This window comes from Cetorhinus maximus, chromosome 3, assembly GCF_964194155.1.
Source record: "Cetorhinus maximus chromosome 3, sCetMax3.hap1.1, whole genome shotgun sequence".
In the NCBI taxonomy this organism is placed as follows: Eukaryota; Metazoa; Chordata; class Chondrichthyes; order Lamniformes; family Cetorhinidae; genus Cetorhinus; species Cetorhinus maximus.
In genome coordinates this window covers 85,955,972-85,970,679 of record NC_135881.1, presented here as the reverse complement: position 1 = coordinate 85,970,679, position 14,708 = coordinate 85,955,972, and the positions used below count along the sequence as shown (strand labels likewise).

The 14,708-nt window shown below is 39.2% G+C and overlaps 1 protein-coding gene across 3 annotated transcripts in view; it reads right to left on the bottom strand.

The window, feature by feature from the left end:
• Window positions 1–1,679: 1,679 nt before the first annotated feature.
• Window positions 1,680–14,708, bottom strand: part of grb10b (growth factor receptor-bound protein 10b) — a 277,285-nt gene continuing 264,256 nt past the window's right edge. For all 3 annotated transcript variants that reach the window (XM_078538624.1, XM_078538623.1, XM_078538625.1), the window contains 5 exons: window positions 14,433–14,549; window positions 11,256–11,322; window positions 11,053–11,140; window positions 6,045–6,138; window positions 1,680–4,479 (listed from right to left, as the gene is read on the bottom strand). In XM_078538624.1, the coding sequence (XP_078394750.1) occupies window positions 4,333–4,479; window positions 6,045–6,138; window positions 11,053–11,140; window positions 11,256–11,322; window positions 14,433–14,549 (513 nt within the window). In that variant the 3' untranslated portion in view covers window positions 1,680–4,332. The remainder of the gene's footprint in view (window positions 4,480–6,044; window positions 6,139–11,052; window positions 11,141–11,255; window positions 11,323–14,432; window positions 14,550–14,708) is intronic.

Below are 14,708 nucleotides of genomic sequence, written 5' to 3'. Positions count from 1 at the left end.
AATTCCAGCCAGAGAAAAAGAGACAGAAAGAGAGAGAGATTTTAAAGACCAAATTAGTGAACTAGTTACAATGAAGCTGATAGATTCGCCGAGCTTGCATTACAGGGAGTATCTTCGGTAATTCTCAACTTTAGGGACAGTTCTGGAGTTAGAAGTTACCAGGTTGAGAAAGGAAAAGAACAGAAGTAAGCCCTCAGGAACGAAGAATCACTTTGGACAGATTTCAGCAGAATTGAATGCCTACTTAACGGGCAGTGTAATAAGGGAGGGTTATTCTATTCTGTGGTTTAAGGTATAAATTGCCTACAAAGATAGAGTTTAATCAATAGAGATTTACAGTTGTTACTGTAAATGTTTTAAAATGTGAAATCTTGTCGTGTCATTCTTTCAGCTATTAAGATAACTAAGAAGGATAACTTCTCAAAGTCATTGGTCTTTAGGGGGATCATCATATTATTTATACACAATACATTGGTTATTTTTTCATCTCCTAATCCCATTTTTCTCTCCCTCTTTTCATTTACTTCTCGTGCATGATTTTAGACAGAATTAGATATACTAACTTATACATCCTGGTTTAGCCTCTGCATGCTTCCGTAAGGATTCTTCAATCTGATTGATTGAAGAGACATGCTGCTGCTTGTCCTGTTCATACAGGTCCCAGATCTCTGATAACTATACACTGCTACTCAAAATCTTGTGAAAGATCTGTGGGCAGCTCTAAATATAATGAATGGTGAACACAGTTCGTTTGCTACTGACACAAAATCTGGGCCATTGTTTTTGCCCCTCTTCCCTGACCCCCAAGAAAGAGAAACTAATAATGTATTATACACTGCCAAGTATTAAATTGAAATCCAATCTCCTGCAATTTTAACTTATTAGTGCTGTTATTTGACAGTAAATTTTCATTTGTCCAATCTGCAAAGTAAACATAGGAGGTTGAAAGTTAAAATTAAATTATAACCGTATTAATTAAGGACAGAGAAATATTCTCCAATTTGACAAATCAGTCATTCAAATAATTTACAGATCTCTTATCAAAATCGCATTTTCTACAGGCATATGGGTTAAGTGCTACAGTTTAGCTTTAATTTTTTTTGGGGGGTGCAGGGATTGGGGGAGTGGGGGGGGGGGGGGGCGGCAATGGGGTTGTATAAAGCATAACATGGTGTATTACAAGCTCAGACAGACTAGGAAGTCCCAACCTCAACGCCCAGTTTGTGCTGAGTAAGTTAATCTCAGCCAGGGTACAAGAGAGAATTTGCAACTTTAAATCAAGTGAGAAAACGTAGCCCAGTTTCCAGTTCTTTGTTTAGAAACTGCTGTAGGAAAGTAGATGTCAGGTCACAATAAAACTGAGTTTAGACATGATATTCCCCATGAGCATGTTGGCCTGCTGACACTTACTGACTGCCATGGGTCACAGGTTAACAAAGAGTGTATATAGAGCCCACAGGAAAAAATAAACAAGGAGCTATCATCAGACACAGAGGGGATTAGGAGAGAGAATGGTGGAGCACGAGGGGAAACCAGCTCTGGAAATGAGATCTGTGGAATTTTCTCCCTGCTCAAACCACCACTCTTGTGGTTCACCATTAAATGGATCACTTGCACAAAGATGAGGCAAAATCAAGTTACTGGAAATCAAAAGGAAGAGGCTGGAGATCTGAACTAAGTAGTTGTAAATGAGCAAGTTTGCATTAATGTTTATTTCTAATTACAATAAACAGAATATATCAGTCCCTTATTTATACAAAAATACCTGAACAGTTACAGTTATGTTCACAAGCCTTACCGCTATTTACATCAAGAAGCAAAGCATATTATGAATACAGATTTTCATTTAAAAAGTTAATACCTTCAAGCATTCCCTGAAAAAAAGGTTTGCTGTATTCCATTTCATAGTCATCAGTTTTTGCATTGTGTCAAATTAATCTGTGATAAGCAAATCCTATCACTGGAAAAGGTGCATTGATTGGTCAAATGGTTGGTTAAATCTTCATGCAAACAAAAAAAAGAGGAGCAGACCCATACAAATTGAAGTGCATTACCTATTTTCAGTTTGATGGGTGAATTAGCTTGCTGTTAAATATAGACGCACAAGTCAATGTAGATGTTAATAACCAAATATGTTTGGTATATCCTCCTTAAGCCATGCTACATCAGGATTTTTTTCCCCACAGGCCAAGAAAAAAAATCAACAGGCTTCATCAACCCTGAGAGTCCCCTTTTACTGTACATTCATATCACAAATACAAAAATAAAATATCATTGGCTTCTGGTATTGACAGCCAGCTGAACCTGTTGGGCCCAGTCAAATTGAAGAGTCTGCCAGAATTTCAATACAGGAACTCAGTAAAGCTGATAATAAGAATATAATTAATAGTATATGCATATTATCTGCTGAACTAATGGATAAGGCTAATTGATGAATAACTATTGAGTGTTCAAACCATCAGACACTACACTTTATCATAACGCATCCTAAACACCTTTTCCACCTCTAAATTTAAATATAATTTACATTCATAAATATGCAACGAGATGCAATACTGATTTAAAAGTTCTGGCCAAGTGTTTACAGATAAGGTATCTGGAGCCTGGTTTCAAAAATACACAACACTTTTGGAATATTATTTTTGGAACCAGTGATATCTTGTTAAAGTTAAATGCCTTCAGGCCAACATTGGCTGTGTGGAGCAGTTTATGCAACTTATTACAAAAGCATGCATGTATATTCTTGGGTGGTGGTACATTAGGCAACCTTTTCTTTGAAAGGGGCACTTTTGCGACAAATACAACACAGCAGAAAAAAATGAAAATCATTTACTTATAATAAAGGCAAGTGTACGATGCCCTTAAATTCAAATCAAGCCTCACCTTCAATAAGTTGACAGGTTTTGAAAGAAAATCAATACAACAAATACTAATTGAAATTGTAATTTGTAAACTATAGTGTTCTACATCTACACATTCTCTTAAAACAGGGCTGCCTTCATAGTTGTTTCATTAGAATTGTATTTAAACACCAATTTGGTACTTTTACAACACTACCATCTGAAATGCATGATTTCGTAAAAATATGCTGCCTTTTTTAAGAATGGATTTTGTACATTTTGAAAACGTTTGTTTTGTAGTGCTCCTGTGCAATCCAAATACAGTAATAAAGTTTTATTGCTGTGGGCTAACAATAAAAGGTCACTGACCTGTACAACGTGAATGACCTTGATTACCAGAGCTAGACAACAGAACTCTCTCGGAGATAAAACACTGCAGTAAACCAATTCCACATGTGGCTAAACGATTAGTTAAACCTCAGAGTGGATATAGTATCTAGTGCTGAGGAGCAAATTCTCAGAAAACAAGATTAAATCTGAATACTTGTCAAAGATATGGACTAATACAAGAGTGCTGGAGGCAATTTTCATTTTGGGTCAACCGAAGGTTACCAATCAGTTGCCCATTTTACACCCCACCAGATTTCCCACTCCACTTAAGTCAATGAAGGGCGGATAACAGGCAAACAATCAGGCACTGCCACCTTCCACCTGCACCTAAAGTAAAAGTAAAAATTACCCCTCTCGTGTCTAAATTCATAGTTATTAAAACATTTTTAGCTTTTCAGTTATCTCCAGAAAGTACTTAAAATTGATTTAACTTCAATGCATCATTGTTTCAAAACTTGATTTAAACACATTATTTCACAGCAGTAAAATGGGTTGGATCTGCATTCTTGATCAACCTATTATATGACAAGAGTGATTTTAACTTCCAAAAGCAGTAGCCATATGATTTGTCCCATTCTTTCATCATCTCTACACTTGAACATTACTCATAAGAAGCTGCATTATGGAAGTAAAAGAAACATTAAGTGCTGTAGGAAAGGAAATGTCTCTTCAGCAATGGGATGATATCTATTTTTCTTTTTTTTGAATGAGCAAATGGGTAGCCCATTTTTAAAAAAATACAAAGTCAGTACCAAGATTACTCCAAAGCAGGTGCTATAGTCAAGTTTTTGTTGTCACAAACAAATCTTTTATATGTTTGTAGTTCATCTTGAATGTCTTTTTCAGTTTCTACAAAGTGATTATTGAAACTTGCAAATACTTAATTGCTTAGCCCATGTCTTCTTCTGTATTACCACATATTTTGTGAACAAGAAGTTATAGTCTCAATTTTAGTCTTCAATGTATGTTTTTATTGGATTTCACAGTTCTGTTAAATGAATGCAGTTCATTTTCTCCAAAAGACTCCAGAGTCGACGCAGAGAATCAGGTAGCAATTCAAGTCTGCTATAGTTAATTCAAATCAGTAAACAACAATCAACAGTTATAAGGAAATCTGGGAACAGTAATGCTTTAGTTTGCAAGGAAGGGTTCCTCGGTTCAATTGATAAAATTCAACAAGCTGGATAAGATCAGTAAACTTGGTATTTCCATCATCAAGACTGAAGACAAGTTGTCCATTCTCTTCAAACTAGGGGGAAAAAAATTATTGAATAGAAAATGAATAACATGCAATAAACACTGCAAAAAAAACTATAAATGATCAAAACTGGTACTACACACCTTCAACCATTGTTTTATAAGATAGACGTACATTATTTGTTAGAAGAGATGACTGAGTCCTACTGACAGGAGACATTAATTAACTATGGACTCTTAATGAACATTTTAATGTTCCACTATAGTTCGAAATTCCTCATACAGTAGCACAACGTGACAAATAAGGTTAAATTCTTCCATATTTTCAGTAGAAGTTAGTAATTCTATAAAGAATTAGCACAAATATTTCTAAAGTAACATGTATAAAGTTACAACTGATACCCTGAAGATAATGAATCAAAGCACCACAATATTTAACTTGGACCAGCAGTACAGGTCCTCAATTCTGTCAATCTCTAGTTCCTGCACTATTGGAGAATGAAAGAGCATTTAATCACCTCAGGCTTAAGGTCCTCCCTAGGCCAAAGCAGAATGTGTCAGATGGCACACAATCTTCCATCCATTCGCCAACTACTCATACTGCCCCCAATAGAAATCAGAAGCCATAACCTCTAAACTTTTAACTAGGCTCAAAATATGATGAAGTCTCTCCTGGGAATGGTAAAAATCAAAACCCTGGTATTCCCAACCCTGATAAAATTAGTTCATAGGCCCACACTCCATCAATGTTACAAAATACAGTCACAGTCCAACATATAGGCTCCTCCTGCATCTCTGTCCTTTATTTTTCCACCTCCCTCTCATCTCCACTATTCTTCAACCTACCCCTCGCCCCCGCACTTCCACTGGCTCACATTTTCTTCGCCCTCATCTAACCTTTCCACTTCTAACCCTTCCCCAATTTTCCTCCTTCCATTCATTCACTACTCTCTCTATCTCCCTATACACTCCTCTGCCCCATACTCCCAGTTGTAGTCCACTCTTTTCTCATCCTGTCCCCAGTCTCCCTCTCCTCCAGCATCCTTACCTTGCTCCTGAACTCACCCTTTCCCCTTTCTCTATTCTTCTCTGATCTCCCACCTATTAACCTCTACTTTCCTCTTTCTCATTCCTTTCCAATTCGCCATCTCCCTCTCCCTTTTCCTTTCCTCTTCCCCCTCTTCTGTCTCCCACCATCTCCACGTCACCCCTCTTCTCTTGTCTTCCCCCTTACAATTTTCAATTAACTCCCTATCCTCTAACCTAGAAATACCCATTAGTCTCGACTCCCTTGTCTGCGATGCCACAGGAAATCAACTTAAATAAGCAAAAACTGACAATGTTGAAGAGCAGGCTGAGAAGTGTTGAATGATGATAAACATCACTTGGTGCCATGTGGAATTCTCTTTTGAGAGTGGGGTTTATTCAGTTTCAGTTAATATGTCTATAGTATTTATCAGTTACAAATAGCTGGAAGCAATTTTATTTTAGTGTTGTCAGTTGGAACTACCGCAAAGCGCTTGCCAGTAAAAGACTGAATTATGAATTACTTATGGATTATAAAAGGGAGACAATAACATAAATCCAAGACATTTAGAAAAATAATCAAAAACTTACTGGTAATATCTGGAAATGCCTGATCTTCTGTTGACAGTACAATGTTAGCACAAATGTCTTTGGGTTACTCTGACTATCTCTCAGAAGAAATAACCTACATGAAAAAAATCAAAATTATAACCACTTATTAAAATTGTAGGTACAATGTACAGTAAACACAGGAAATAAATCAGTGAACAATGGAGGCAGTAGGCAGAGCAGCAATAGTCCCATCGATACTGTAATTTTGAGCTAAGCGACATCCTCATGACAAGGGTAAATTAAGAAAATACTTCAGTAAAAGTGGTTGAGCAATTGAATATATTCTCCCGTCTGTATCTCATGGGAGAAAATGAGTAAACAGTTCTCAGGCTTCAGGTATATTGCCAAAGTTGGGCTACGAGTGGGTTGAAATTTGTTATTTTTAAATCTAGATATTTTTGGGGTCAACTTCACAAAGCATTCATGTACTGAGTCCTTGCCCCTTATGTTTCATAGCGTTTTCACTAGTCTAGATAGCTGGGAAAATTTATAGTATGTGCAGCAATCAGAATCCTCTTCACTTCATTCTGGCTTACTGATTTTTTGTGCCCTTAGGCAACCTCCATCAACTTTAGAATTCAGCAAATAACACACAACTATGACCTTAACCGTCAAACAATTGTAATGAGAGAACAAGTGAATTTTTTTCTTCACCACCCACAAAGACTCTCTTGCTTCACTCTTTTTTTGAGGGTTTCAAACAGACCTTTCAATTTGAACCAGAGGTTGAGAATGACCTTCCAACAATAAAGCTTGTGACCAAGTAAATTTAAATAACTATCTGCTAAACTCCTAAAGAACTGCCAAAAATATATATTCAAATGTGCCCCATAAAATGTATGTATTTAAATTCAATAGCTTGGCCCTTCCTCTTGGCACATTGATCAGAGAAATGACTGATTGCAAATGAGCTTAAAAAATCTAAATCATTGTCATGTCTGTTAAATGAAACTTATTTTTAACCCTTTGACAGAATTAGGTTAATATCTATTCTTACTCCAAGTACAGTTACAGGATGCATGCTGTCAAGTGCTCGCTCTCACTTAAAATGCAGTATCACTCATCTGCACGTTCAGAATTCAAGCAATCTATTGTTCTCTCAAACTCATCACACATGGCCTATGGCTACAACTCTGTTAGGTGCACAGAAATACGCTTCTAACACCACACATAGGACTATAGAAAATCTCATTGCTGTTTGACGGAATTCTTTATAGCTGCCATCCTAATACAGGTTCCTCATCTCATTTCCTTGGGAAATTTGGAAGATTCCCAAAATGAAGCATCAGTCCCTAGTGATGACTAAAAGCCAGCACTCAATCCATCTCATACAGGTAACCAGCTCAGCCGTGTTTAGTAAGCATGAATGGGGGGGAGCATCAGGTGATGCAAGAAGCCCAAGTGGGGGGAGAAGAAAGTACAGGGACAGTGGAGAAATAGAAGACAATTTGTATAGTAACAATTTGAGACTTTCCTGAGCTGTTATGGGGCAAATTGGGTCTGCAGAGAAGGGCTACCATCTGAACAGCAGTACTTCGTACCAATATTTGATAATGCACAAAGGATACTGCAAAACCTTTTAGCAAGTGTGAAGATGCCCACATATGTGCAATAACAAACAGAAAATGCTGGAAACACTCAGCAGGTCAGACAGGATCTGTGGAAATCGATTCAGTTTTCCACGGATGCTGCCTAATGTGATTATTTCCAGCATTTTCTATTCATATTTCTGATTTACAGAATTTGTAATATTTTGTTTGTGCGCGCAAGCAGTGGCAAAATGACCACTTCAGAGCACCGCAGGTCACCATGGAGTGCATGGTATCTCCACAGCTATCTGCATGCCAGAGGTCAAGTGCAGTTTATCTTGTATTTTCTCTTGCATCATCTGAAACCCAAGGCAGCATGTTACAGGAGGCTTGCAAGGAAGGATTTAACAGGCCGGGAAACTGGATTGAGCGAAACTTGATTCAAGATTCAATGCTAGTCAGCAGTCTCTTAGATCCTGAAATATGCAAAGGGCCTGAATATTAGGACATAGCATAAATAGATACACATGGAGGATGCTGCCTCTCAAATGAGGCCACTGCTGGACGATCCAACAGGCCCCCTAAAGTAATCGTGGGAATGACATTTCAAAGAACCAGGTAGCCATCAAAGAATCATGAGGGTATCACCAGCTGCGGAGCTTTCTCATGACACAGCACAAAGAGATAGTGAACAACTTCCATTAGAGAAAATATATTAGATGGCTTAGTCCCATTATTTGCCTCTGGACATGATAAAATGCAACTTTATTTTTTACATGGCAATGGTCAACATAGTATTTACTGGAACAAAAACAGAAAATGCTGGAAAAACTCAGCAGGTCTAACAGCATCTGTGGAGAGAAGAACAAGGTTAACGTCGAGTCCGTACGACTCTTCTTTAGAGCTGAAGAGAAGTAAAAATGTGATGAAATTTATACTGTTTAAGAGGGATGGAGCAGGTGAAGCTGGATAGAAGGCCAAAGGTAGGGGCAAAAGAGAGATTGACAAAGATGCCATGAACAAAAGGACAAACGGGTGTTAATAGTAGTGGCATTAAGGTGAGAAAGCAGAATATGATAATAGCAGGACAAGGGTAAGCACTCTAGAAAGAACATGAACAAGTGACAGATGGCCTTTTTGGGGGTGGGGTAGGGGGAGGGGACGGTGGTGAGGAAAAAGATCAAAAATAGGACAAAAGGTGGGGACAAAACAATTAATAAAAATGAAAATAAATAAAAATAAAAATGTGGATAAAAATAAAAAAATAAAAATGAACAATGAAAAGAGGAGGATAAAAAAGGGGTAAGGACGGAGGAGAGAGTTCACGGTATGAAGCTGTTGAACTCAACGTTAAGTCCGGAAGGCTGAAGTGCCTAATTGGAAGAGGTGGTGCAGTTCCTCCAGTTTGCGTTGGGCTTCACTGGAACATTGCAGCAGACCAAGGAAGGGCATGAGAGCAGGATGGTGTGTTGAAATGGCAAGCGACAGGAAGGTCTGGGTCATGCTTGCGGACAGATGGAAGGCGTTCCGCAAAGCAGTCACCCAGTCTGCATTTGGTCTCTCCAATGTCGAGAAGACCGCATTGGGAGCAGCCAATGCAGTAGACTAAATTGAGGGAAGTGCAAGTGAAATGCTGCTTCACTTGAAAGGAGTGATTGGGCCCTTGGGCAGCGAGGTGGGAGGAGGTAAAGGGGCAGGTGTTGCACCTTCTGCGATTACATGGGAAGGTGCCGTGGAGGGGGATGAGGTGTTTGGGTGATGCAGCAGTGGACCAGGGTATCCTGGAGGGAACGGTCCCTACAGAATGTCAACAGGTGGGGTGAAGAGAAGATGTGTTTGGTGGTGGCATCATGCTGGAGTTGGCGGAAATGGCAGAGATGATCCTTCGAATGCGGGGGCTGGTGCGGTGAAAAGTGAGGACAAGGTTCTGGGAGGGAGAGGAAGGTGTGAGGGCAGAGGCGCGGGAGATGGGTCGGACATGGTTGAGGGCCCTGTCAACAACATGAACTCTCTCCTCCATCCTCATCCCTTTATCATCCTTTTTTTCAATATTCATTTTTATTTTTTTATCTACATTTTTATTTATTTTCATTTTTATTATTTGTTTTATTCCCACCTTTTGTCTTATTTTCGATCTTTTTTCCCACCACCGTCCCCTCACCATACCCCACCCCAACAAGGGCCATCTGTCACTTGTTCATGTTGTTCTTTCCAGAGTGCTTACCCTTGTCCTGCTATTATCATATTCTGCTTTCTTACCTTAATGCTACTATCAGCACCTCCTTTAGCCAGTACCACCCCTTTGTCCTTTTGTTCATAACATATTTGTCAATCTCTCCTTTGCCCCCACCTTCTATCCAGCTCCATCCCTCTTAAACAGTATAAATTTCATCACATTTTTACTTCTCTTTAGTTCTGAAGAAGAGTCATACAGACTTGAAACATTAACTCTGTTTTTCTCGCCACAGATGCTGTTAGGCCTGAGTTTTTCCAGCTTTTTCTGTTTTTGTTTCATACTCCCAGCATCCGCAGTATTTTGCTTTTATCATAGTATTTACTGGGTTATTTCACTGTGTATAGGTAGATAAAACTGGATGTACATTAGACGGCTTATGTACTTGGATAAATAAATAGAAACTGGCAAACTGGTTACAATTCCGTTTCATCTTCTCATTTTCAAGTCTTATGGTCTTCTGTTGATGGTAGCAGTTTGGCCTCATCATCTTGTCCAAGGTAACTGCTGCTTATGAAGCAAAATTGTTCAAGCTGCAACACGCAATGATTTTGGAAGTCTTAGCTGGGCTAAACAGACACATCTGCTGAACCTGTTTGAACATGCCAATGCATGATTCATAGCTTCGAGACCAAAATTGCAGCTGGACACAACATTAAGGTGAAAAAAAAAATCAGGGAGGAAAAGTGGGATAGATAAACAAAGACAAGCTGAACTAAAGCTACAAGTAATGCAATAGGAAAGAATCTGCAAAACGAAAAAGAACAAACTTCAGCTCCAACAGAAAATACAATACTCAGAATCGGGTACTTTTATGGCGAAGGCATATTGTCCATCTGGTACAGATTAGAGGTAACTGTGCAAAGCAGTGAACATATTCCCAGAGAAAACTGATGCCCATTTTTGTTTTTGTTTGCTATTCGTCCAAACAGCACTTTCGTTACTGACAGTAAATTGGAAGATGCATTTTTGAAAACAATTTGTTATGAATAGCTAAGTTAATAAAGTATAATGCTTAAAGAGTAAAAATATTACTTTTTTAACAATTCAATATGTTTGTGCAAACAATCTAAAAAATGTTTCTATTGAATTACTGATCTTCAATAACTTCCTAAAATGTTTGCTTTCTATTCAAAGCACTGTACATGGGCACAAGTTGCAGAATAGAGATGCTTCTTGCATACACAGCTGTGATAATTTTTATCCCCCTTGTATTTCTCCTTACCCATCCACAGGCCCCTGTTTTTCGATCATACTATGAGCCTCTTTTCGAGAGATGTGGCCGTGAAACCATGGTTGAGTTCTGTGAATAGCTGAATATTTAAAGAAATTAGTCATACAGGTTCAAGTTTAATCAAACTTTCACAGTGTGAGTTTCACTATTAAGTAGATTAATAAATAGAAATTTTCAATTTACATGCAACTTACTGTGGCTGAGCGTGGGGGGATGTAAAGGACTTGAACTACCCAAAGTGTTCATCCGCTGACTACGTTTCTGTGTAGGTAAAAATGTTTGAAACACCACTTATATCATGACAAAATTCTTTAACCATTTAAAAATTAACAATACTTTAACATATATTTGGAGGATATGAGCCTTTCAGCTGGCCAAACCATGCTGAACTGAATCACAAACAACAGTAAAAAGCTATTACAAAAATAAAAATACCTGGAAAAACTCAGCAGGTCTGGCAGCATCTGCGGAGAGGAACACAGTTAACGTTTTGAGTCTGTATGACTCTTCAACAGAGCTAAGTAAAAATAGAAGAGAGGTGAAATATAAGCTGGTTTAGGAGAGGGGGGAAGGGTAGAGCTGGATAGAGGGCCAGTGATAGGTGGAGATAACCATCATAGACAAAAGGACAAAGAGGTGTTGAAGGTGGTGATATTATCTAAGGAATGTGCTAATTAAGGGTAGAAAGCAGGACAGGCAAGGTACAGCTAGCCCTAGTGGGGGTGGGATGGGGGGGAAGGGATCGAAATAGGCTAAAAGGTAGAGATAAAACAATGGATGGAAATACATTTCAAAATAATGGAAATAGGTGGGAAAAGAAAAATCTATATAAATTGGGAAAAAAAAGTGGGGGGGGATCGGAAAAGGGGTGGGGATGGAGGAGAGAGTTCATGATCTAAAACTGTTGAACTCAATATTCAGTCCGGAAGGCTGTAAAGTGCCTAGTCGGAAGATGAGGTGCTGTTCCTCCAGTTTGCGTTGAGCTTCACTGGAACAATGCAGCAGGCCAAGGACAGACATGTGGGCATGACAGCAGGGTGGAGTATTGAAATGGCAAGCAACAGGGAGGTCTGGGTCACGCTTGCGGACAGACCGAAGGTGTTCTGCAAAACCTTCCCACCTATTTCCATTATTTTTAAATGTATTTCCATCCATTGTTTTATTTCTACCTTTTAGCCTATTTCGATTCCTTCACCCCACCCCAGCCCCACTAGGGCTATCTGTACCTTGCTTGTCCTGCTTTCTACCCTTAATTAGCACATTCCTTAGATAATATCACCACCTTCAACACTTCTTTGTCCTTTTGTTTATGACATCTTTTGGTTATCTTCACCTATCACTAGCCCTCTATCCAGCTCTACACCACCCCCCCTTAAACCAGCTTATATTTCACCACCCTTCTATTGTTATTTAGTTCTGTTGAAGAGTCATACGGACTCGAAATGTTAACTGTATTCCTCTCCCCGGATGCTGCCAGACCTGTTGAGTTTTTCCAGGTATTTTTATTTTTGTTTTGGATTTCTAGCATCCGCAGTTTTTTGCTTTTATCTTAGTAAAAATCTATTAGTTCTGATGAAAGGTCATCAACCTGAAACATTTGGTTGGATTTTTACATCAGCAAATCAGGTAGCTGACCCCCATGCAAACGTAAAATAGGGAACGATTACATTGCGTCGGCCATACAGTATTATCACATCAGCCTCATAAATTATGGAAGGCGAGCAGGCGCGGAAATTAGCAGCCCATCTGCCTTTTTGAGATCACTAATTAACTTGTTACAACCCAATTATCTACAATTTTTCATTGACCTGCTGCCATTGTAGCTAGAAAATCATAAGCGATGGCTTCTCTTCCCATTCCGACACAGCTACCTCTGGAGTTACTCAAGGATCCATCTTTGGACCCCTATTTTTCATCTAGATGCTGTCCCTCAGAATGCATAAGCCTGGTTCCACATATATAAGCTGATGGCACCCAGAACCACTTCTCTTCACATTGTCAGACTGCTTGCCTGTCATCCAGTACAGGATGAGTAGAAATTTCCTCCAATTAAATCGTGGGAAAGCCATTTCCTTCCTGTTGCTCAAATCCTACCTCACACCAAGTCCCTTACACATGTATCACTCCTATGCTCATTAACCTACATTGGCTCCCAGTGCAGCTATGCTGCAATTCAAAAATTCTCATCTTGGTTTTCAAATCCCTCCATGTCCTCACCCTTCCCCATCTCTATAACTTCCTAAAGCCCTACAACCATTTGAGATATCTGTGCTCTTCCAATTCTGGCCTCTTCACCACCCCCTGTTTTAACTGTTCCACCATTAGCGGTTGTAGTTTCAGCTACCTAAGGCCTAAGCTCTGGAATTCCTATCCTAAACCTCTCAATCTCGCTCTGTTCCTTTCCAACACACCTGAAAACCTACCCCTTTGACCAAGTTTTTGGTTATCTGCTGCAATGTCGCCTTATGTAAATTGCTGTCAAATTTTGTTTGACAATGCTCCGATGAGATGTCTTGAATGCTTTACTATATGAATGATGTTATATAAATGCAAGTTGTTGCTGCTTGCTTCCACACTCTCATCTAATCACAGGCAGAGCTCACCAGCAATGGCTTTTCTTCCCACCCCACACTATCAAGTCCAGAGTCACCCAGAATGAACTCTTTGCTAATCACTTACTGCTCATTGGGCCGTCACCTACATATGGGATCAGACACACAGCTCTACCTCTCCTTTCCTCCACTGTTTGTGCTGTTCCACCACTTGCTCGACAGCCAATTTTGGGTCATCCATGGTATCCTCTAGCTAAATATTGGGAAGACTGAAGCCAATGGTTTTGATAATGTGCAGAAACTCTATACCCTTACCACGGGTTTAAACCCGTCCCCAATCACTATTTCAGGCAGAATCAGACTTGTCGTAACTTTGCCATTGTATTCAACTCCAAGTTGAAAGTCTCAGCCATAAAACCACCATAATTGCACCTCTAACAGCACCTCACTTGTCCCTACCTCGGAGCATTTTCATTGAAACTCTTGCTCCTGCCTTTATTATTTCACCTCCTTCATCATTTCACTGCTCTCAATCACCTTCTCATCACCTGGCTTTCATAATCTCAACTCATCTAAAACTCAAATTTCTATATCACATCCCACAACCACACACCCATCACTGACCTACAGTGAGCTTCAGTCCAAAGTTTGAAATTGAAAATAGTCATCCTGGTATTTAAATCCTTCTATTGCCTCATTCCAATCCAACAAACTAGTCACCTGATTCCAACCTCTTACAAATCCTTTCTCCCATTGCCCTGTCATTAATGATAGTGCTTTCAGCTGTCCAGGCCCAGAAAAAAAAGTAATTGTCTTTACCCTCCATGTTTGACCTTCTTCCATGGCTGCAATTTGGGCCTCTGCAGGATTTTCTATGACTCGGCCTGTGTGTCCAGAGAAGTCCATAGCTACCAAGGAATTTTCTGATATGCTTCTCTGAAAGGAATAATGACAGAAACAAAATAATGTTCTAAATCTGCATGATTTGCTGAATACCGCAAGCACTTTAAAATGATTAACTTAAAACATTCAAAAATATACCACAGTAATGGGAAAAAACAACAATTTAGGAGAGGTTGTTTTTAAGAGAAGGTG